The sequence below is a fragment of the Labrus bergylta genome, chromosome 2 (assembly GCF_963930695.1).
Source record: "Labrus bergylta chromosome 2, fLabBer1.1, whole genome shotgun sequence".
NCBI lineage: Eukaryota > Metazoa > Chordata > Actinopteri > Labriformes > Labridae > Labrus > Labrus bergylta.
Window position 1 is genome coordinate 15,403,642 of NC_089196.1, and position 24,698 is coordinate 15,428,339.

The window sequence follows — 24,698 nt, forward strand, 5'->3', positions numbered from 1 at the left end:
TGAAGTGGGCGTGTTCTTCTGTTTGGGATGAGCCTTGGAGGAGAGGCTCAATTTGAATGTTGTGTTTACACGCTGCAACAAACATTTCAGCTGACTCTACCTTTAAGTGGCCCATCTCACCACATGAACACAGATGTATGTTCACAGGCACACATGCACACGTCTGCATGCCCTGCGCTCCTCATCTACTACCTGCCCTGCCCTGCTTGTGTTTTCTGCCAGGTCCCTCTCTCTCTCTCTCTCTCTCTCTCTCTCTCTCTCTCTCTCTCTCTCTCTCTCTCTCTCTCGCCTCCCCCTCTACTCAGTGTGCTTGCTCGCTTGCTCTCAGACCAAGAGGAATGCCACTCCGTGTGACCTCTCACCTACAACAAGGAGGGGAGCTGGTTGAGGCGAGGGAGCAAGGAGGCAGCTGCAGTCATGTGGCCAGGCTCAAGAGGAAACATGCGCACACACACACTCATATTCACAGAGAGCGAGAGAGCTAAAATACCCACACTTCTATATTTACATGCATTGATGCATGTAAATAAACAATGCTCTCTGAAAGTGTATGATGCTCTCCTTTGCTCTGTTTGTGTGTGTGTGTGTGTGTGTGTGTGTGAGTGTGAGTATGAGTGTGCGTGTGTAAACATGCAAGTGGAGTGCAGCCACATACAAAGGCTTTATTGTTGGTGCAAGGGGACCTGAAGGGAGGGGGCCGTCTGATTGGTTAAGACTATTGTGTCTCACTTTGCCCATTCTCCCCGTCACTGAGAATGTCATTACAGCGGCTCTCTGACTCTCTGCCTCTTGTGAGTCAGAGATCATCTGAGGACTGAGGTTATTTGCAGAAATATGTATACAAAACAATGAAAGTGCTACTCTTAAAGCTTTAAACTCAAAGTGCAGACTGTTTAAAGACAGTCATTGGCTGTCACTTGCTTGGAAAGAAACTTTCTCTCCAGCATTGCTGTAGACAGCTTTACTGTTATACCTCTGTGACCCTAGAGTGTTGCTGTACCCATTATGAGTCTCGAAAGATTTGGTAAACAAATGTGACCTGGAATGTTACTGTTGTCATGGTGCTGACATGTTCGTCTGGCACGCCAACATACATGTGATTAAATGATTAGGTGAGCATTCATTATGATTCAGAGTCAGTTAAACTAAAAAAGTGCTGAAGATACTGGTTATTTAATAATTCAGTATTGCCTTTTGTTCAATCATGTTCAGTCGTCAGAAGAGGATCCTTTCGACACAAGTGTTATAAAGTATTTAAATCACATGGAAATATTTGTTTTACTGACATGAAACCCTGCACTAGCTCGGCACTAACTGGGCCTAAAAGCTAGTCCTCCTGAACCTACCTTAGCTTAATGCAACAAATTGTGTTCATGTAGGTTTGTAAGTAATTCATCATCATATTGTATCATTCATGTAAATAGTTTCCCTGTCTCAGTCTTCATTTGCTGCGACGTAGGCGTGTCATAATGAATTCATTTGGACTGATTTCTTAAGTATACAGTTAATAAGCATATCATTAAGCATTTGTATTTTTTTCATGTACATATTGAACTATTCAAAGTTAATCTGTGGCGTCTGGTGCCGTGACACAATCTGCCCACCTGTTGTGTCCCTGCTGCTCTGTCCAGCCTCAGCAGCAGCAGCAGACTGTCTCGTGGCCATAGAAACCTTGGAACCTCCACAGCGGGAATATATCGGCCACATTTGCACATTTAGCTGCATCTTGTGCACTTTGTGCTTTTCATGCATCTCCTTTCTTTTCTCCATTGTCGTTTCAAACCTTCAGACGCCTGCAAATACATTCGTTTTTGGTCATGATGATATATGATGACTTAATGACATGATTATAAATATTGAAGTGACTCTAAGAGCTGCTCAACTTCAACCTCTATAATGAACATACTTATTACTTCTAATACCATACTCTTATCATTATTACTGACGTTGTAGCTATAAATCTCTCTTATTCATTGTTGCTGCTGCTCTGTTTGTCCCTATCCTTCTCCCTGCATTTTCCTCTATCCCATTTTTCAAACCCGGCGCAGTTTCGGCAGATGACTGTTCATCATGAGTCTGTTTCTGCTCGAGGTTTCTGCCTCTTAAAAATATGTTTTTCTTTACCACTGTAACTTTCACTTAACGTGCTCATGATGGATTAATGTCTGGTCTTTGTAAATAAAATAACAAAGAGTAAAGTCTTTTACCTGCTCTTTTGTAAAGTGTCTTGAGATAACATTTGTTATGAATTGGCACTATACAAATAAAGATTGATGATTGATTGATTGATTGATGAGCCTGCGTGAGCCAATCAGATGTCAACAACAAGTTAGGATCAGTCCAAATTGGGACGGGTTGCTCATATCCCCCCTTAAGTATTTGGCACAGACTTACAGGCAGTGTTCAGCTCTGAGATTCTGGCCAGACCGGCACGCACAACTGCTGTCTGAGGACGATCCATACAGCAACAATACTGACATCAGAAACTTAAAAATACAAACTCTATGACCTCCGAATGGTTTGGCCTGGAATGAGACGGCTCTTCAGGAGTCCTCTCGAAACCTCTTGATGGCCACCCAGCCCCTGACATTCTGCCACAACATTTATTTTTGCTATATTAAAATCCATGTCGGTTTAAATTCAATCAACTAATCAGTCTATCTCATTTGTATAACGCCAATTCAACAAATGTTACATTAAGACACTTTATAAAAGAGCAAGTAAAAGACTTTACTCTTTGTTATATCATTTACAAAGACCAAAGATGAATCCATCATGAGCACTATAGCAACATTTAGCAAAGTTACAGTGGCAAGGAAAAACCTTCTAACAGGTAGAAACCTTGAGTAAAAACCAGACTCACGTTGAACAACCATCTGCCAAAGCGAAACACCGAAAACTAGTGTACAATATTGATTTGTGGCAGAAAACGGCTCAGATCACGTCCCCTTTTAAAGAAACAACAGTTAGCACATCCCAATTGTATGAGAATCGACTATTGCCTTCATCAGATCAATGCATTTTCTTTACTTTTCTAAGTGAGAAAATTAATTGTCACCTTTTAATTCAAGTGTAATAGACTATTGTATGGTAACAGAGATGTCATTACTTTGAGATCTAATCTCAACATTGTACAGACACATACATTTATTTTCTTGATGTTTATTCCCTCAGGAGGTAGAAATAATGCATTTGATTACATTATTTTTGAATAACTAATCAGCGAGTGTGGCTTACTGTTACACCCCCTCGTTTACCACTGAGGAAGTATTTCATCTCAGCAGAGTTTCTGTGTTGAATTCACACAGGAAGTCATCCCTCAGGAATTAAAGCAGCTCATTGGCTGTTAATTGTTTCCTGTTGGAAGAGGTGCCATTGGCTCGTATGGTGCACAGTGTACAAAAGCATAGTCATTTGGTGTGTGCTGTATGTTGTGCACATGTATGAATGGGCGTGCAATTCAAATTCCGCAGTTAATGCATTGATTTGATAGAGTTGTGTGTATTTATGAAGCTCTCCAGCCTTTATAAGAAAGTATGTGTATGTGTGTGTGTGTGGCCAGTCTCCATGCTTGTGTACATTTTCTTTGTGCTGACTCAAATGCATAAAGCTGTCACTGGGGGTTTGGCCATGTCCATAAAGGGAACAATTGGTACATAATCGCTGTAATAATCACTTTGAAAAAACTCTCTTAATGTGGTTCTTTGTGCCATTCACACATATGCCTGCACATGCACCATTAATGCTAATAGCAGGGATTAGATTGTGTAGCATGTAAATGTGTCTGTCATTACTGAGGGGGTGAAAACCTCCAACTGCAGCGTAATAACATGCTTGGGTTCAGCCAATCGCAGGCTTTTTGTTCAGATTGAGTCATCTACGTGTGAGCGTGTCTGAAGAGGCTGTGACAAGAAGACTCTTGGGTGTTTCGCTGCTATCTTTAGGAGCACTTCAATCTGTAGGTTTACTGCTGTGGTTGAAGGATGGAACATTTTTACTTGACACCTACTGTTGTGCTTTAAATCTGTTACTTAAAGGACCAGTGTGCTGTATTGTAGATCAAATGCTTGATACTGCCCAGCAGGGAGGGTACATAACAGAATGTAGGTAATACTTTTCGTCCCTTAATAATCAAGCCTTTTGTTTGCTAAATTGTGGCTTTAGGCTGAACATAACTTTGGAATTGCAGCATTAGTCTTGAGATTGGATGTTTTGAGTGGAGTGGAGAATTTTCAAAACTTTACTTACCCAACTTTCCCAGAAGATGATTCCAGATCTGAGGAGTACAACTTTGGCTATATTAGCACACACTGAGTGATCTTAGAAAAAAGTGACACAAATATGTAAAGTAGCTGCTCTTATCCTAATGATCCACAAACTGTCCCACCTTGACATCCCCCCCCCGGCCCCTCCTCCTCCTTTTTACTCACCCCTTCTCCTCCGTCTTTTCTCTCCCCTGCTGTGGGTCTCCTCAGGCGCATGAATGGAAGTCTTTATTCCCGGGAGAACTGGTGGGAAGAACGAGAGAACGAGAAACAGGGAAGAGGGAGGGGAGGGGAGGGGAGGGGAGGGGAGGGGAGGGGGGGTCAGGGGAGGAGGAGGGGGGAGTCTGTGAGAGTGGCCACAAGATCAACACAGTACCTCTTTTCTCCTCTGTCGCTTTTCCCTCCTTTTTTCTGCACCCCTACCTCCTCCCTCTCCTTCCCTGTTTTAAGTGCTGTGGACACAAAGCTGTGTTAGTATTCATGGTGTTTGTTTGCAGAGGAGCTGTGTGGTGTGTGTGTGTGTGTGTGTGTGTGTCTGTGTGTGTGTGTGTGTGTGTGTGTGTGTGTGTGTGTGTGTGTGTGTGTATATGTGTGTGTCTATGTAGAGCTGTCAGAAACACAGATCACAGCAAAGCAGCGCTCTGAATGGAGCTAGAGAGAGTGGGGGTGGGGGGTGGAAAGGATGGTAGTTCCCACACGGGGAGAATGGTCAGCTCCAGAAAAGAAGAAAAGGAGGGATGAGATGTTGGGGGGGGGGGGGGGGCAGTGCACAAGGCCACAGGGGCACTGAGAGACGGCATGGTGTCAAAGCCAAGGAGAGAGAGAGAGAATGTGAGAAGAGAGAGAAAGAGGGAAAAAAAAGCGAGGATGATATCAATCATAGAGATTTGGATGAAATGACTTTTTTTAACGGGTCCAGGCACCTCTCTTCTTGTTTTTCTGCTGGTCCTCTTTGGTCCCTCTCTGCCTCTCTCATTCTTTCACTAACCCCTTCCCTCCCCCCCCCCCCCTCTCTCCCTCCCTCCCTCTGTCTCTCTCTCGTTCTCTTTGTGTGTCTGTCTGGACAGCTGCCCAGTTCCATACACAGGGAAAAATGAAACACTCTAACCACCGGGCATGCAGCCAACTAAAAGACTGCGAAGAACTATTTGAAGGGCAGCGTGTTTGTGTGTGTCGGTGTTTGCGTGCATGGAGTTTGTGTTTATGTTTAGTTCTGTACATGTGTGTTTGTGTTATGCTGGGGTTGTGAGATTTGGGCGTGCCTGTTTAGGGTGTTCTTTTCCCAGTATAATGGTGCAGCCAGGGTGCTCAGTGTGTGTGTGTGTGTGTGTGTGTGTGTGTGTGTGTGTGTGTGTGTGTGCGTCTGTGTGAGTTTAAGTTTATTCAGCAGTGGAAAACGAGAGGCTGCAGGAGAGGAAAAGGACAGGAGGGGCCGTCACATACCTTCCCTCACATCAAACTGGAGGAGTGAGGAGGGAGGGAAAAATCTGATCGTTCAGTGTGCATGTAACATTTAGACACACACTCACATGTATTTGTGAGTAAATATATGCTGACTCATTTGCAAAGTGTCTTTCAGTTGGGTGATCGCAGCACTTGGTCACATATTATCTATGACCTCCTCTGCCGCGCTCTGAACTGGTTACATCACCAGCTGAAAGGAATGTGCAGCTCCATATCTGCCTGAGTTCAGGTGTCAGAGAGCCTTTCTGTCACTGACTGAGAACGATCCATGTTGATACAGTGCTCACCCAGAGGAGAACATCCTAGAAATAGTTGTTGACCTAGCCGGGGAGCATGACCCTTAACCCTTAAACACAGCCCTGAACGTCTCGAGGGAGAGGGAGAGTGCATCAAACGGGCTAAGGACTAAACATGCTGCCGGTCTGGTTTTTGTTGGCCTCTCTCCTTATCTGAATGTGATCAGAGGTCGCTTGGTGAAAGACAGACGGTGTGGAAAAGGCCTAAGGCTTACAACTCTTGTGCTGGTGGGTCGCTCCAGAGGGTCAGAGTCCATGATAGTGCTGATTTCCTGAGCGCTGCCCCCTGCTGCAGACCAGCAGCTGCACAGGGAGAGTACAGTCCTTGTTCTCACTGTACTAAATGTATCTTCATTTCTAAAGCTTTCATCCAAGCAGGCGTCTCTAAGTGCTTCGTATTGGGCACAACTTAGACAATAATCAACATCAGTAGATACAATTTTGTAACACTAAATTGTGGACACAAAAACTGTTCAGAGGTTAAATAACACACATAAACACCCAGGGTAAAGCTATTGACAACCCAACAATTAACTGAGGTGGCAAGAAAAATGTATTGAGGCTATGACATTACTCCAAATGTATAGCCAGATTAAATGTTTGTAATTTCCTTTGAAATACAGAGAGAGGGCCTGTCATTTTGTTATCCAGTATATTTATCTTTGAGATTTCAGAATCTTTTTGCACAGCACAGCAATATACATTAAGGACATCAGGACCCCATTACAGGAATAAAAGACCAATGCAAATCATGCAATAGATAAAAGTGCAGAATATACATCAAAACGCTTATCATATGAAAAATAAAAAGTGTCATATATTAATGACCGAGGAGGCACTGTATACACTGTCTGCAAAAAGCAAGGAGAAAAAGAAGTTCTTCTCATACTGTGTTGGCTACAACAGCCACGGGAATACCTCCATCTATTTATATTTTCTTGTGTCCTTATCTGACAGTGAGTGTTTTCTCTTGAACAGCTTCATGGGGTGTCAGAGGTAGAGAGGAGGGGAGATGCGAGGAGAGGGATGTGGTAGAGGGGCGGAAACTATGAACAAAAAGCTGAACCAAACCACAACCAACTAGTCCAGTTGTTTTTCTTCGACTCTTTCGCTCTTCTATCTCTTCTAGGAAAGGTGTACATGCCCCCTCTCTTTATTATCTCCCTGTGGTGATAGTGTGGTTGGAGGGGACGATACATTTGATGTTTGTGTGTGTGTCTGTCTAACCATCTCGTTCTCATCCTCTCTCGCTTCTTCTGCCCTTCTTGAACCTGAAACAACAGATACTCTTGGACAGGTTAAATTTGAAAGCATGTGTGTATCAGATGTCGGTCATCTTATCCCTCTGTGGACTCACAGGGTCCCTTCTCCAGTGTCACCATGCACACTCAAACATTCCCTTTTACATACACACTAATATTCATCTCAGCGCTTAAAGGATACTGTAGTGTCGTGTGTTGAGGATATAACTGAGTGTGCACATGCATATGCGTCTTTGTTTATTATCAATGTTAAGTGATTGCTTGCATGAGCTGATTGAGTGTTGCGTAACTGAGCGTTCATGTGTGTCTTGGTCTTTGTGGGTGTGCAGCTTGCATCTGGACAACTATTGGCTTCTGCAGCCGGTGTGAAAGTACAAAATGAGTGTAAATGTCTGACTAATGATGGGGCAGCACAGTGAGAAAAAGGGATGAAAGGTTTGATAGAAATGGAGAGGGGTGGAGGAAGATGAAAAGTGGCTGATAAAATGAAAGCTTGACTCAACATTTACTGAGTAAAAGATAGAAAAGATGCTTGTTCTTTTTCATACGTTCCACTGTGATAAGAGAAGATAAGATCTATGTACATTAGATATTTCATTATTGTGTGTGTGTGTGTGTGTGTGTGTGTGTGTAAGAATGTGTCTGCTCACTGCTCATCCATCTTGAATGAAATCGGATGATTAAATGTTCATACATTAGTATTCTGTTCTATCTGTGAAAGCAGGAATTCATAAGCCTTTGAAATGTGTACATCCACTGTATGTGTGTGTGCCCGTGTGTGTGTGTGTGTGTGTGTGTGTGTCTCTGTGTGTGCGCTGAGAGGCAGGCCTGTGGTTAGGTTACATCTCCCTGCAGCGCAGCAGAACAGTGTCTTGTTGCGTCATACTGAGTCTGTTAATAACAGGCTAAACCACAAAAGCCATCCGCTGCTCTATTTCTCATCTTACTTCAGTACACTGATTATGCAGCCCTGAAACATTTAACAGGGTTATATTGTCTTTTAAAGAATACTAGTTGTTTCACATTTCAGTTTAACATGGACAAATGTAACAGAGAAAACATTTAACTTCCGATTTGTGGCCCTTTAAATTTGTACAAAAAAGATGCCACAGTTTAGAACATACAGTCAATAATCAGTGTCGGGGTAAACAGTTTGAACAGTGTAACAGTGTTTCCAACAGAATAAGGGGATATACAGTAATAATATTTGATCTAGGGCAGCCAGGGACATGGAAGAGCTAAACTACTGTGTTTAATATTGTGTGCAGTCAGACATCCAAACTACATCCCCCCCAGCTCTCCCAGCATGCAACATCCTTGCCACAGGAATTTAATTGCTCTGTAAACAAGCCTTTTGTTTGTGGCCCACAGTTTGCTCATGCAGACAAGATGTATTTAAAGTCTCAGTCCTGCTGTGAAAAGACAAGAATGCAATATCAGAGCACAGCAATTCACAGATTTGACATGTGCCGACAAAAATAAAGTGTGTGCAGAGTTGGATGCTGTGCTACTTACCGGTATGTGTTATCTCTGTGAAAATATACTGTTATTAAGACAGGAAATAGAGCAGTCATTATCATATCATTTGTCATTCACAGCAGTAGTGTGAAGCAGTCTTGTGTTCATAGTTTGTTTGAGGTAACCAGACTTTGTTTTCTTTTTTCTGTCATCTACAGACATATGAGCGCCAGTTCAGAATGGCTGAGCAGAGAGAGGGAGGCCTGCTGCAACTACTGGGAGATCACACTCCGCCCAAACACCAGCTCCGCAGCTCTCTCCTTCCTGCACACACACTCTCACACACACAGCAAACACAGCACACCCACGCGCCACAATTCCAACAACAACAAATCAATTCAGACTGGATCACGTCTACAGCACCTTCTGCGTCCCCGACCAATCCTCCAGATTCACAGACATCCCGAGAGCTGACCCAACCTTTCCCACGCTCAGCTACGCGGAGCCCCTCACCTCAGAGATCTCTGACTCCAGACCTGCAGCTGCCAGTGGTTACAGATGCCAGTGTTCTCAACCTGACCTCTCTCAGCAGGTATGGTTCGGTTTAATGGGTGATCGTGTCATCAAAGACACAAGTATACGCCAGGCACACAGTTTGCTCATCTACACAAGATGTATTGAAAGCTTACAACATGTATCTTCTGTGTTTATGAGCACAGACACCCTTAAACCCAGAGAGCCTTCATACAATCAAATTAAACTGCACACTTTCCCCTCGGAATGCAAAAATAAGATGTCTATAGGGATATTTTCTTTAACAATAAAATAGTTTTCATGTTGCTGAATTAATAAAAATGGGGAAAGGGAAAACTTAAAAATACAATTTATTTTTATATAATTTTTAATAATGAAGTATTTAATGTTTTTAAAGTATTTAATTTAATGTTTATTTAATTGAGAGCTTAAGTTTTTTTTAATTCTCAGGGTACATAAATTTATGTGTGGTGACTCACAGCAATAGTCTATGTATAAACTGCTGGAGATTGTATGGTATCCACAGAATACCTAACATTCCTCCTCACTCTCCGTTGATTTCACATGTTGTTATTTTTTCCTCTGTTTACCTGTCTCCAGGGGGAGGGGTTTACAGGAGGTCAGTGAGCAGCTCTTTGGGAACATCAAGAGGAAGTACGGCAGGAAGGACTCCCAGAGGATGCTCAGTAATCCCCTCAGTGCTGAAACACCTTGGGGAGGACAGCCAGAGAAAGGATCGGAGAGCCCAACTAATGCAGAGGAGAGACACAAGTACAGGCAGGAAGAGACAGCTGAGTGCTTCCATGAAGAAAGAGAGGAAAAGAGAAAAGAGGACAGAGATCGAGCAAATTCTGGGAGGAAGGGAGACGAAGACGACAGAGGGATGCTCATGCTGACAGAGGAAGGGAAAGGAAGGAAGAGGCGGAGGAGGCCTTCTTTTGACAAGTCCTTTTCTGCAGAGGAGCAGTCACAGCAACGGCAGGCGAGTGCAGAGAAGCACCAGCCTGGACCCCCGGAACCCAAAGTAGCACATAAGACAGAGGCTCACAGAAATGATTCTCGACTCACAAATCAGTCGGATGTGAGTCGAGAAAGGACAGAAAAAGGGGATAAATGTGATAAAAGGGAAAAGGGAGAAAGGCTCGACAGGTCAGAAAGAGGAGAAGTGGTTACAAGTCTGATTGACCCAGAGTCAAACAGGATGAAAAAGAACCCTGTTGGACGTCCTAAGCTCAGCACAGACGCCCTTAAACACAGAGAGCTTTCTCACAGTCACATCAATAAACCCATTCTTAACATGAACCCCAGACTCCCGAGCCCAAACCCAAGCCCCAGCCCAAGGAGTAGCATCAGCCCAACCCCAAGTCCTAAACCCAGGCTCAATATTTGCCCAAGTCCCAGCCCAAGTCATAGGCCCAGGGCTGCCCTGAGTCCGAGCCCCAGCAACAGCCCCAGCTCCACAGCCAGCTCCAGACAAACCAAGGCCAAGGACAGGTGGTCCTACCTGAAAGCCAAAAGCCATGCCTGTCTCTCATCACCCCAAAGAGACATCAGGACTAGCCCCTCCACCTTAGCTGACCCACCCTCAGCATTCCCCATCACCCCATCCAGCCCCCTCTATACCAACACTGACAGCCTGACGGTCCACACACCCATCAAGAGGAAACGAGGACGCCCCAAGAAACAGCCACTCCTAACAGTGGAGACCATACACGAAGGAACCTCCACTTCTCCTCCTAGCCCACTGGCACAGGAAGTGTCTGCAGGGCTAATCCCTAGTAGGAAGACACACACACTCAACACATTAATGCAGCTGTCCTCCACCACCACCAGCATCAACTCTACCAGTCTGAATCTGAAGCGCGGCAGGGGCTTTTCCAGGCCGGTGAATAAGATGAAGCTGGGTAAAATGCAGAGCATCCTGAACCAGATCCTTTCAGGCTCCAATCAGAATGGCACTCTAGCTCTGAAGTCATCCTCTGCACCTGTTTCCTCAGCCATGACAGCCATGGCATCCACCATCGAGGCTCGGCTGGGAAAGCAGATAAACGTGAGTAAGAGAGGAACAATCTACATCGGAAAGAAGAGGGGGCGTAAACCCAGAGCAGAAACTCAAGGCTCCAACCCTCTAAAAACCACTAGGGACAAGCCCCTGATGTCTGTCTCCACTTCTAGTCTCTATGAGAGCCCTGCAGTGCCTTCCTCCACCTCATCTCCCAGCTCCACATCCATCAGAGCCAGCCACCCTGATGCCACTATGCCAAGTTTGCAGCCTATCTCAGCCTTGTCCTCCAAGCCACCTGGCAGGGGATTCATCTCTGGAGGTTGGAAACTTTCTCCTCCACGCCTTCTGGCTAACTCACCCTCCCACCTGTCAGAGGGGGCTTCGGTGAAGGAAGCGACCCTGTCCCCAATCAGTGAGTCCCACAGCGAGGAGACTATTCCCAGTGACAGTGGGATTGGAACGGACAACAACAGCACCTCAGACCAAACTGAGAAGGGCCCCGCCTCCCGACGCAGGTGCAATACCTTTATAGAGCCTTTATTTAGTTTTATATTTTAACTCGCACAAAGTATTTTTCTGGTGGCATTAACATGATTATATGTTGTGTTCAAACAGGTACTCGTTTGACCTGTGTGGGTATGAGGCTGCTGAGGCAGCAGCCTTAGAAGCATCCAACAGGAACAGTAGAACGCGCTGCAATCGCCAAGTAACTACTGTTGACAACTTCCTGTCACAGCAGGAAAAGAAGCAAAAACACCATCGGAGGAAGAGGAAGTGCCTGCAAAGTCGGGATCATCTTCACTTTCTCTCTGAGCTGGAGGAGGTTAGAAAAACTGATGAAATTATAAATTCTTTGTGTAATTGTTGTTACCAAACTGTAAAATATGAATAGTATGAGGTGTCTTTTCCTAATTTTATATTCTTTTTCACCCTTCTTGTAGGTGGTGTTAAAGCTCCAGCAGCTACGAGTGTCTCACAGAAGATTCACCTGCTACCCCCAGCAACCTTATCCCTCAATTTTCCGCCTCAACTTCCATCATTACTACCCCGTTAGCTACGACTCATACTCGTGTGATTCCAGCTCATATCTCCGCAGGAGTGCCGATCTGAAGGCTAAGAGGAGACGTGGCCGTCCAGCCAAAGCCAACGAGCCAATCACATCCAAGCTGCCTTTTGTTCAAGGATACAGTTATCCACTGGCTGGAGGAAATTACTATGCAGCACCGTATGCTATGCCTTACGCACCCCATCTGAGTCTGGGCTACTTTCCTCCTCCTCCCCCATTTTACCTGCCCCATCACTCACTAGGCCCTGCACCTCCGTCTCCCTTCATGAGGCCAACCGTCCCCCCACCCAAGGCTTTTCACTCCAGTGGACACCCAAAGCTCCAGCCTGGGGCCAAGCTCCGCAGTGCCAGTGCCCCCCTCCAGGGCCCCTCTGTAAGAGAGGGCCTGGGGTCTCTGGGAAGCGGCAATGCGGGAACTCTTGCAGGGGTTCGCCTCCACAAGAGGAAGCACAAGCACAAACATAAGCACAAGGACGAACCCCTCCTTTCACTGCGAGACCGGCAGGAGCTGGGCGGGCTCTTCAGTGGAGCTAAAACGAATGCACGTCTCAGCATGCTGAGTGACAGGAGGGACCTTGTCAGTCAGGGCACCTCAAAGCATGTGGAGAAGCAAAGGGGCAGCGGGAGAGTCTCAGGCCTCGGGTCCAGCTTAGGGATGTTTGAGTCAGACCAGCTTTCCAAACACTCTCTCGCTGACAGCCAATTCCACTCCCGTCAGATACGACAGCCAATTAACAGCTTCAGGAGCAGCTACAGCAGCCAATCGCAGCGATCAGAGGCAGCTTCTGATCTCATTTTGGGGTCACACGAGGACGTGTGTGATGGGAGGAGCAGAAAGCCGGGGCTAGCTGTGTTTGGAGATCAGGGCCTACTGTCATTCCAAACTGCCAGGCAGGAGTCAGGACAAATTAACAAGTGCTCCAGTCCCTCCCTCACCGGTAAGATCCACTAACTTAACTAGGATTACATGTTCACGATTACAAGACCATGGACATGTATTAACTTCCCAATGCAATCTCAGAAACCATGACATCAGTAAGTGTCAGATGGTTGTCATATTTGATGATGCGTTGGAGGTTAAATGTTTGGCCTAAAACACAATTAGCTGCATGGTGCTTGATCTTCTATGTCTAACCAGTTCACTCAGGCTTGACCACCTGTAGCTTCCTCACATAGTCTTCACCCTTGGAAACTAAGCCTTTCAAATTTAGCATCAGCGGTAAGTGTTAAGGTGACATCAACAGTAGCTCACAACATAAATCAGCTTCATTAAATCTCTAATCACAAAAGATAGGAGATCATATTAAAAAATGTTGAGACTGTAAAGTGGACATTTGAGGGAAACAAATCTACAACTGACAGTGTCTTCTACCCCATAAAGTTCACAGCTTTAACATAGGCAGTGTTTTGAAGTGTGGCTTTGGTTAAGTCACCTGTCTGGCCCCTGATTTAGAGATTGATTCGTGTAATTTGCACGAGCATTTCTTGTGTTTATCGGCCGCTATGAGGGAACAGCATGCCGTAAAATGAAGCACAAGATGCTGCACTTGTACTTCAATGTGTAACAACAACTGGATGTTACAAGACTCTTCTGTAATCATGCCATACAGAGTTTGTAAAAATGTAAACATCACTACATTTGGAGCCAAAACTAAGTTCAGTGTCCACTATATTATTGTTTTCCCTAGCGATTACAAGCTTGGTTTTTTACTGATGTGCATCTTAATTACACATTTAGTGTAACTTTCCAGGGTTTTCACCTTTTTAAATGTAGGCTGCAGCATGCTCATCAAGGTGATTCCTATTTATAAATGTGCTTTGTACAGCATTCTGTACTTAAAGGACACAAAGAGGCAGGGGAGCCCCACATTCTCTTAAGCAGACTGAGGTGTATTTTAGTACATTCTGTTTTCTGCTGTCTTTGAGCACATCTGGCTGGGGATAGAGAGAACGTAATGCATGGATGGAGACAACTATAATTCACCAATCTCTCCTTCCTTTCCTCCTTCCCTCCCCTCCTACCAATGTCTTTGCCAGAGATATATTATTCACACAGTGTGATTTATTTTCTACAGACACGCCGTAAAAGGCCCTTGCCTGTGTAAAAAAGAGCTGGCCTGCAGCCAGGGCTTTAATGACTGGGGCCTAGTCCAGTGGCGGGGAGGAGAAGCCAGGGGCTCAGTTAGAATACACCCCCCCCACCCCCCACCCCAGGGGAACCAGGACGAATGACTCATATACACGCTACCCGCCCCCCACTCACACACACACACAACCCCCATGTTATCCCTGCAGTGTTGTTATTCCTCTTCTACCTTCCCTGCCGTCAACTTTTTCCCCTCTGCTGCTTCTGCACTTCTTGCCCTTGATATCCCTTTTTTGCACTGCTCCCTCAATCATCCACATACCTACTTTTCTCCTCTTCCTCCTCCTATCTCTTCACACCTTCCCTTTCCCATTCTGTCTCCCCTCCCCCTCATTACCCTTTCCTTCCCCCTTTTCCCTCTGCTCCTCCTCTAGCATGACTTACTGCCTCACTTCACAGCCTTAGCCCAATTAAATCACAGCGCGTGGGTATAGACATGCATGCATGTGGGCTTGCAAATACAGGCATAGACCCAATCTAAAACACACAGATACATTTCAATGAGTCACTGATACAGATGAAAATGTAAATCAGTTTCTGAGCATGCAACCCTGAGTTTCGGAATTATTCCTTCATAGAACCAGTTGGTCGGGATGACAACATGTTTTTTATGGTATTGTATTATTGTTTTGTCTGGTTCTCTGTGCTTTATTACACTAGTCAGCAAAACGAACATGCATATTTATTCTACAATATAGCTGTGAACAACACACGTGAAGAATAACGTGGAGGATCACTGCGTCCTGTCTGTAACCTGTTTTGGTAAGTGCAGGGACAGTAGTTAAGTGGGCATGAATCTCTGTGTAGTAGTGACTTCCTACTCCACAGAGAAACAGGTCCTCAGTGCTATACGGCCCCTCACACTGCTGAAGGTCAGCGGTTTTATGTTCCGTGTATGCAGCTCATAAATTTCTGCTACTTTGTGGTGTGTGTGTGTGTGTGTGTGTGTGTGTGTGTGTGTGTGTGTGTGTGTGTGTGTGTGTGTGTGTGTGTGTGTGTGTGTGTGTGTGTGTGTGTGTGTGTGTGTGTGTGTGTGTGTGTGTGTGTGTGTGTGTGTGTGTGTGTGTGTGTGTGTGTGTGTGTGTGTGTGTGTGTGTGTGTGTGTGCGTGCGCGTGTGTGTGTGAGAGAGCTGAGCATGTTAACAGTCCTGTGCAGCTCATAAACTACTGCTACTTAGTGCTTTCTGCATTAAACTAATTTCCCAAAACAACAATAGAGAACAGACAGTCGGCTGAGCCTCTCGTTATCTTCTCATACCCACAGTTCATTTGTAAATACTATAGCCTTCACTAAGCGCTACACTTTAAAATTGTATTATCCCCCTAAACATTTCCATTTGTTTTTCTTGAAATACTAATACATTGTATAACAGTTGTTATTATTATGTATTGTGTATCAGATTGTTGTAAAGCTTCACTGATTCTCTGTCAGGCTTTAAGGCACAAAAATGAAGTATCCTAACAGAGGATGCCATGTTTTTTTTTTAAACAAATGAAATAATCTTATTGTGAGCGTTAGTCTTAAAAATTAATCGATTAGCCGATTTTGTTTGATGCAGACTGGTGTTAGAGCACCTGCTACAATGTATCAGCAGGATAAGAAGAAGAGGAAAGACAATCAATGGTTAGGGAATGCAGTGATACATTTCTCAAGAAAGAAAACACCAAACATGTTGTATGCACACTGCATGGGGACTGGTGTCTGATTGTGCTTTTCCTCCATTTTGGCTGTGGCTCCGTCTGAGCGTTGGGAACGGTGCCCAGGCAGAAGAGGGGGTGGGGCTAAGAAATGGGGGCAGAGATGGGAAACAGAAAGAATGACAGAGAAGGACCAAGACCAAGAAGTGGTTTCTGAATTGGAGACGGAAATGAAATGGTGTTGTGTTACCAGTTTAATTGAAATTTAGAGTGTTGAGAGAGAAAGAGACAGAAAGTGATGGAGAAAGGGGGAGAGAAAAATGATAGAACAGTGTGTAAAGGGCACACTGCCCAGTTCACCAGAGTGAAGAAAACAATATGGCTCTGGTTTCTTCTGCTCAGCCATTCTGAACTGCTGAATTCATTATTTGTGCATGCTGTGCGTGTGGAAGACTGTACATGTTGTGTTTTTGTGCTCGTGCCTGTGTGCATGTGGATAAGTGTGTGTCTGTGTGTCTGTGTGTATGTGTGCATGTGGATGTGTGGATGTGTGTATGTGTGCATGTGGATGTGTGTATGTGTGTATGTGTGCATGTGGATAAGTGTGTGTGTGTGTGTCTGTGTGCATGTGGATGTGTGTATGTGTGTGTCTGTATGTGGATAAATGTGTCTGTGCGCGTGTGGAGAAGTGTGTGTGTGTGTCTGAGTGCATGTGGATAGTGTGTGTTTGGCTTTTTGGCAGCCTGTGCTCCAGATGCACAGGGGTGTTATTGTGTAGCGACATATTAAATGGTTGAAGGAGACATTTCTGTGGGTTTCCTGCTCACAGAATGGGATCTCCTTCTCTCCTCTCTGCTCTGTAGTTGACAATTACGGGATAGGATCTGCTCTCCTGGCTCAGCTGGGCTTTCAAAGGCTTACATGAATATGTCAAAATTAGCAGGAAGCTCTTGAAGCAAAAAAAAAAAAAGAAATCTATGAGCTTAACTGGCAAGATGTCTTTTCTGGCCTTTAAAGGCTGCTCAGTTTGACCGACAAACTAGCATGAAAACTCCTTGCTCCTTTAAATACTTAACTCATGCTCACTCTCTCCTCCACCAGGTGTTCCCGGTAAGAGGAGGTACAAGCGACACGAGGTGGAGCAGATCCAGAAGGACGTAAGGAGGATGCATTCTTTGAACTTTGAGCATGTGCAGAAAATCCTCCGTGCCAAGCGCCTGCAGCGACAAGCCAAAACAGGAAACAACGTCATCAAAAGACGGCCAGGACGGCCCAGGAAACAGCCTATAGAGGAACCAGAACAGACCAACAGGAGGGAGGAGGATCCAGCTGATGGTCGGGTTTTGGACATGTTGGCGGGAAGGAGAGGTGATGGTAGGACTCTGGGAATGCCGGTCTTGGAGAGGTGCGACGACCTGCCTGGTAGGCAGAGCCTCAGGCCGAGCTTGACCCCCGAGCCCTTGGAGTTCTCAAACCACGACTCCATCTCAGCAACTATTGAGACTGTGGTGCATCAAGCACGAGCTGTGCCTCAGACGGCTAAAGGCGGGAAGCGCAGAGGCCGTGTCCACAGCAGGGACGAGTTGTGGGCTCCATCTAGTCTATAGACCTGCAGGAGAAAGGGACTCGGTCACTGATAGAGAGCTGTTGTGGAGCCAGTGCTGTTTGAAGCCTATTAGATGCAGTGCCCTTAATTGTGGGACTCCTTGGTGCACTTTGACTTGTCTGTCCTCTCTGGTCTGTGAGGACTTCAGCGGAGGAGAGAGCCCCTGCTGTTCCCTCCCTCCATTTATTAAATCAGACATTAACCTTTCAAGGTTTCATCGGACTTCACTTACAATGGCACTATATGGTACTATTTGATACTGAATCTGATGCTATAAAGTGTGGTACTTATGATAGTTTAGAATTATTATGTGAATCTTTATGTATCTGATAAAGTGACGTGTATGGTACTTTATGATACTGTATCTGAATGTGGCTTCAGCCATATATTTACCAGCAAGGGGAGGGGGATGGTTAATATTAAACTGTGCAGCTCTGCTTATTTTTGCCTTTCTGAGGAAGCTTGTCAAAGATGTGGGATAAAACAGCAGTAAATAAGCCACCTTACCCTTTTTTGTGTCCCTGCTCTCTGCTATATTTACCTTCCTTGTGTTCTTCTCTCTCCAAGGAGTAACCACTACCTGGTGGCAGCTTCTCATCCCTGCTCCCCCGTCCCTGTGTCTATCCAAATTCTTTAGCCCTCCCTGGTGCATGCCGCTCAACTTCATCTCCCTTTCTCTCTCTCTTCTTCTCTAACCTCGATCATATTTTACATCTCACTTGCTTCCGCTTCGTCCTTAAAACTCCTCCTGTCTCATGTATTCTCCCTCCCTGCTCAGGCCTGTCCTGAGTACTGACATCAACTGTCCCAGACTGTACATAGAAACAAAATCCATTGTCGCCTGCCTTGTTCAGTGAGAGACCAGCTCATAGATGTGTACTGGCACTCAGTATATCAAATAGAATTGTTGTACCATAGACAATGGAAGCTGTGTATTGTTTTATAACCAAAAACAGACATGGGTGCGACTCAAGACAAGTTTGTTTTCAGACAGAAAGAACCGCATGTAATCATTCATACCCTCATTATTGTTTGTATAACCAGGGGGCATTGCATACAGGAGGAATATCAGGTGTATTTTTTGGTAAACCTTAAAATTGGTTTAATGCACTATGAAAAACCATACACTTGCATCAATCAAATAGAGCACTTACATGCTTGTTCCAGCCTTATGTTTTGGCCTTCAATGGTGTGGATTTCCATTCCAGAGAGCATGCATTATTTTAATCAATTTGTATATGCAGGCTGCGCAGCCAAAAGCGTCAAACTGGAGCCCAGGCCTAAATCCTCATAGGACAGTTCAGTTAAAGAGGGCTCACAAACAGTGTTTTGAAAAGTAAATCCCATACTTTCTACTTAACATGATTTTCAATCCATAATCTTGGATGTGTTTTTTCTTTTCTTTAAAGTAAATCCAGTATTTAGAATTAGAAACCAAAGTCTACGTATTCAGTGTAAGGATGTTTTATTTAAAATAATCTAAATCAGAGTTGGACATAGTCTCCATCATGTTGGCACTAAAGTGAAGCATTCCTGTGTGCACTTGAGAATGTAGCCATCTTGGATTTCTGTGTCAATGTGTAAAGCCTTTGTTAAACTCTACCTACAATGTATGTCTCTTTGGGTAGTTGTTGGTGTTTTTCTCAAATAAGTATTCAGAATATGAGAACTGGATCAGTATTTCTTTGGCGACTTTGTTAAGGTTTAGTTTCAGGAGATTCTGTCGTCGTTGGTCGGGTGGAGTTCTCAGTAAGCAGCAGTTCAACTTGTGCCTTATGTTTCTTTCTCTCACCAATTACATTTGACTCGAGAAATATTGAGTGGCAATGAGTTATTGGCCCAAAATATTCATGAATGTGCATGTGTCTCAGTCATCAGAGCCCTGCCACTGCCTGTGTCCCTTAACAGCTTCTATAGTCAGCATCCTCTGTCACCTGGCAGCTCACCTGTCTCCTTGTTTCTATTCAGGCCCATATCAAAATAACACAACTTGAAGGGCCGGACTGATGGATACAATATGATACATTTGTATTAAAACACACGTACTGGCCTCAGAGACAGAAGGCCAACCATGCCAAATGTGTTTCTATCCAGATATATTGATAATTCTCGGATACAATTGACTATCAGTGAACTTGCCCAGTATGTTTACCAGTTGTTTACAGCATACAATTGGTTTTGTACTTGGTTAAGGAGGAACAGATGAGGATGTCAAGGAAACCACACTCCTGTACATTGTTGTTTGCTATGCATCAGGCCATGCCTGGCGTTGACCTTAAAAGGAATTTCTGTTCTGAGTCCACCCTTTGACAAAGAGAAATAAGTGGTCTTATTTACTGAATAAAATGCATCCGTGCAATGCGAATTGTGAATAATACCAGTAATAAGTTGTGCAGAAAGTGACTATCATTTCATGAAAACTATAGTTACTGCAGCTCTATGCAGTACAGCCTTAACCAGATGTGAACCTACAGTTTTGAAGTGTTTGTTGTAAATAGTGTTAGTATGTCCGTCCTGCATGGATACCAGTTGGGCTCTGCTATGCTGGGACTGTCTCCCAAAACCACAGTAGACCTGCTCTCCATAATAAGACTGCTTAAGACCTAAAACAAATGTTTAGAAATGTCAACCCTAATAGATTTTCTTTGTTTAAAATATTCTGATAGACATTGGCAGTCCGTTAAATCACACAGACGGTAAACTGAGTTTCCTTTTTGAACCACATTAAGTTCTTGGAGGATATAAACCCCACTGTAGGGAACCAAACCAAAAATAGGGTTCCCTGCTGACTTGCAGCTTTCTGCCTGCAGCCAGTTGGTGCATTGTAGGAGCATAAAGCAACAAGAATATGTGTAAGCTCTCAGAGGAAATAGCCAAAAATACTCTCGTCCTCATATTGGTGCGCTTGACCTTGCTTTGATAGATGACTTTCGTTTGGTCTGCAGTCTTTTGTGGGGAAGATGAGGTCTAGACATGTGGTTCTTAAGGTGTAGAGACTTCATGCTTGGCAGCTTACCCCTCCATACTGTGGTCAGGCAGCGGTCTCTGGTGTAAGAGTTTAAGACCCAAGGTGTTGTCTGTCCTGTCTGTCTCTCTTACCAGCCAATGCTCCGGTGCCTTCTAACACTGACAAGTATTGTCCTAATCCAGAGCTTTCACTCTACACAGGCACTGCAGAGGGGATGTGTCTTTGATTAGGGTTCAAGGTCTCTCTCTGTTGTATTCTATTTAGCAACTAATGTGGACCAGTAGCTACAGGAGGCCTCAGGCACTAATGTAAGGATCCTTTACATTGTCTTTGGTTTGATCATCAAGGGCAACGCAGCAGTATTTGACCTGAAATCAGTGTTTGGGCTTTATATTCTGTAGTCTACATGAAACAGTATCCAGCATGGGGTATAATGGCACCTACATTTCAATCACCTCCTCTGTAGCGTACTGTGATGAGTGTACTAGACATGGAGTGAGGGGTCACATGAGACAGAGCCTCATTAATATACATGTCGTCATCCTCACAGCGTATTTTACACTTCGAAGCTATAATGTTATTCAAAGCTGAAAGTGCAGATAAAGCATTGAGAAAAACCAATAAATGTACTTCTTCAGAGCACAAAGTGAGCTCTTCTAACAGTATGGGCATATTTTAGTTTGTATACATAGTGTATTTGAACCTTTTTCTAGAGTGGGTTTCCTTGATTTGCATGCTCAATTTGATTGTATGCATAACTATTTTAGAAAAGCCGAAAAGTTAAATTTCAATTGAATTTGGAGCAAGACTTGTACATTGTTTGATATGTTTCTTTTTGTAATGAATTTTTTAATTCATGAAGCATTTTTGTACATTGTATGAATATTAAAAACTGCAAATATTTGACATATAGAGTAAATACTAGATGCGCATGCATATGCATATATCCTTCAGAGTATGTATGTGTAATTGTACACATATTTTGTATTTGCATCTGCTGTCATACAGATATATGTCTTAAGCACATATATACATGCAATATATATGTATATCCATGTCCGCTGGCATGCTTTTGGTCATGTTTATCTCTCATGATCTAGTAGGTGCTTTTTTTTTATTTCACTTTCCTGAGAGAGAAAAGCTCATTCTTTTGCTACCCTTATGTTGGCTGGCAGCATTGAGCACTTATTAAAAAGAACTACAGTTGAAGTTGTTCATGTTATCCATTGTGTGAAATAATAAATGACTTTATTGACAGCTGGTGGTTGCATGTTTGTCCTCTTCTTTATTAAGATTTGAATTTCTGATAAAACCCGAAAAAACACATGCAAAGATGAGGCTGAAAAGATGAGAGTGTGTGTAAGTGGGTGTGCGTAAGTAAGTGTGTGTATATTATGCATGTGGAAGCAAAAAGGTTTTGCTGCACTCTTGGTGCTGCAAAACAGCCGATCTCAGTGAATGAGTACTACCACACTGTGTTGTTTCGGTTAAAAGAGAGGGAATCCTCTCATCAGATTACGCCACACTCACACTCATACCTACACACTCTTACTCTTGTTCATTAGCCAAGCCTGCAGCTCTTAGTCCTGCCTGCACTAGCCCATCAGTGTCACTTCAAGGTGGGCTGGGCTGCAGGCTGCTCTCTCATTGGACAGAGCTGAGTGGGAAGTGCCCCACTATTGGCTGCTGCCAACTAGTAAAATTCTTCTGTTACCATGGTTGCAGGGTGAGCTGCCCAAATGTGTCTCAGTGTACCGAGTGGTGCTGATGGAACTGTTGGCATCTGCGGTGTTAGGCTGGAAAAAAAAATCTTCTGATGGGAGTCAGGGCTGCAGAGAGGCTGCACCCAAATCACTCTCTACTGATGCCTGTAAATGAGCCCACATGGCCCCACTCCACCTCCTGCACCAGAGAGAGGATGAGACAGATCACCAGAGCTGTGATCACCATGAAGCAGCACAGAAAACACATCCTGCATGAAAGATGTACTGTGGAGCCAGAGCTGCACTTAAAATAAGAATACAGGATCATCAATCTTGAGCGCAGTGTGCAGATATTCTCAACATATTTAATGTCATGTTTAGTCATCAAATAAAATATGTCACACAAGCTATAATTAGCCGGGTTTTAAATAAAAAAGGTAAAGCGAAAAACAAAAAAGCACATGTATATTTTAACATTTCAACATATGTCAACCTAAATTGACAAATTATTCCACCTGGTCAGTAGGTGGAGCCCCAATCCTTGACACATCCGTTTTCCTTGAATTCACACTAAAGCACAAAATTAGTCCAAACTATTCTCCAATGTATATATAATTTTGGCGTCTAGTACATCTCATATCTCAGTTTACCTGACATATGAGCATTATAGAAATATTTCTGGACATTTGTAGTGCATAATAAGATAAAATCAGCAAGAATATATGTTATGAGAAGGTTTTTGGAAATACAGACTATAATGTAAAAAAAAAAAAACGTCTTTCCAGTCCTTTGTGGACCTTCACCCTGTAGAATATAGGGTGGACTGTGATAGTGTGATACAGTTAAAAAAAATGTGTGGTTTAAGTTCTGTAATCAAATTTCTTACGCATCCAACACGTGCTGTTTTGCACTTCAGCTGGTACATTTTAGCTGAAGGGGAAACTAAGTGCACATGTCGCTTCTGTAAAACTGGCATGCCACGAACAACACCGGCAATCTAGACTATTCTAGTCTTGTAAATATGGATGGCTATAACATCTTTCGTACTTACTGCCATGATAAAGGTGGGCTAAATCTGACCAAAACCTTACTTGTATGATGAGGTCCCTGGCCTGAACACAATCACATGGCTAGATTTTGTAGTTATTATGGCACCATCTACTGCCTTTGGGAATTTGCAGAGTTTACGCTACAACCTACAACCTCCTACTCCAAGGCAGACATGCATATCTACCTAAAATGAATGTTAAGGCACTGCAGAGGGGATGTGTCTGTGATTGAAGTTCAATTATTAAATTATTATTATTATTATTATTATTATTATTAATAATAATAATAATAATAAAATAATTGATGTTAATTAAGCATTGGAAAAAAATGTGGGTGTTTTTGTCAGAGAGCGTGGCAGTTGGGGCGGGACTAACATAAAGGTTGCCATGATGTCTAAAGCTCTTCTAGCTCAGCTGTACATAATCACATCTGCACTAAAGTTTATCTGCTTGTCCTGCCCAAAACATTTCACAAATATCACAACACCACCCTCTTGCCATAGGAAGTTACTGCTTATGAATTATCAGTTACAATTCCTTTCCTCTTGGTTGAATCCCACTCAAATTTGATCAGGCAAAGTCTACATCTAATACAGTGGCCATGCAAAGCATCATAGGGCGCACTTACAATAGGCCCAGTTGACCCATATCGTGCCAAAGTATGATTGTCCCCCCTCCCCAGTTCCTTGCTGGCCTGCACTCACATTGCTTCAGCAACGGCCGGGCCTGAGCACAGTTACCTCTTGTACATACATCAACAAGTCCTAATACAACACATACACAGCTTTAATGTCCTTTAATTTACAAGGAGTGTGGTTCAGAATCAGCACAATGCAGAACAACACAAAGAACATGACTGCAACTTAACTGACTTTGTCGCTTATTTTGAGTTGTTTTGGTCAGCTCCAGCTCTGCACTCCTTTCATCGATTATACATCTTGTCCACATTGCGTTTCCTGTGCTTTTGCTTGAGCAACCGTATGCCGACGCAAACCTCTTCCAACCAGGGCCAGGGCCAAGGAAGAGCACGGTACGGAGCACTACCACTAGTCAAACAAACTGGACATTGACGATCAAACATACTTGAGCATAATACGTATGCCTGGTGTGAGTGAGCCCTTAGACTCATATTGTAAAACCGACAGGAAGTCAAATTTTGAATATTTCGCACAGGGATGCAAGGTCCCATTCAGAGTTGATTGCAGCCCTAGTGTAAATTATTATTTTAGAGATCATAA

At 43.8% G+C, this 24,698-nt stretch overlaps 1 protein-coding gene across 1 annotated transcript in view; it reads left to right on the forward strand.

The window, feature by feature from the left end:
- setbp1 (SET binding protein 1) overlaps window positions 1–21,968 on the forward strand; it is a 37,677-nt gene extending 15,709 nt beyond the window's left edge. Inside the window, exons 3-7 of the mRNA XM_020653619.3 lie at window positions 8,964–9,337; window positions 9,880–11,799; window positions 11,900–12,107; window positions 12,226–13,288; window positions 17,236–21,968. Coding sequence (XP_020509275.2) covers window positions 8,964–9,337; window positions 9,880–11,799; window positions 11,900–12,107; window positions 12,226–13,288; window positions 17,236–17,741 — 4,071 coding nt within the window. The 3' untranslated portion in view covers window positions 17,742–21,968. The remainder of the gene's footprint in view (window positions 1–8,963; window positions 9,338–9,879; window positions 11,800–11,899; window positions 12,108–12,225; window positions 13,289–17,235) is intronic.
- Window positions 21,969–24,698: the final 2,730 nt, after the last annotated feature.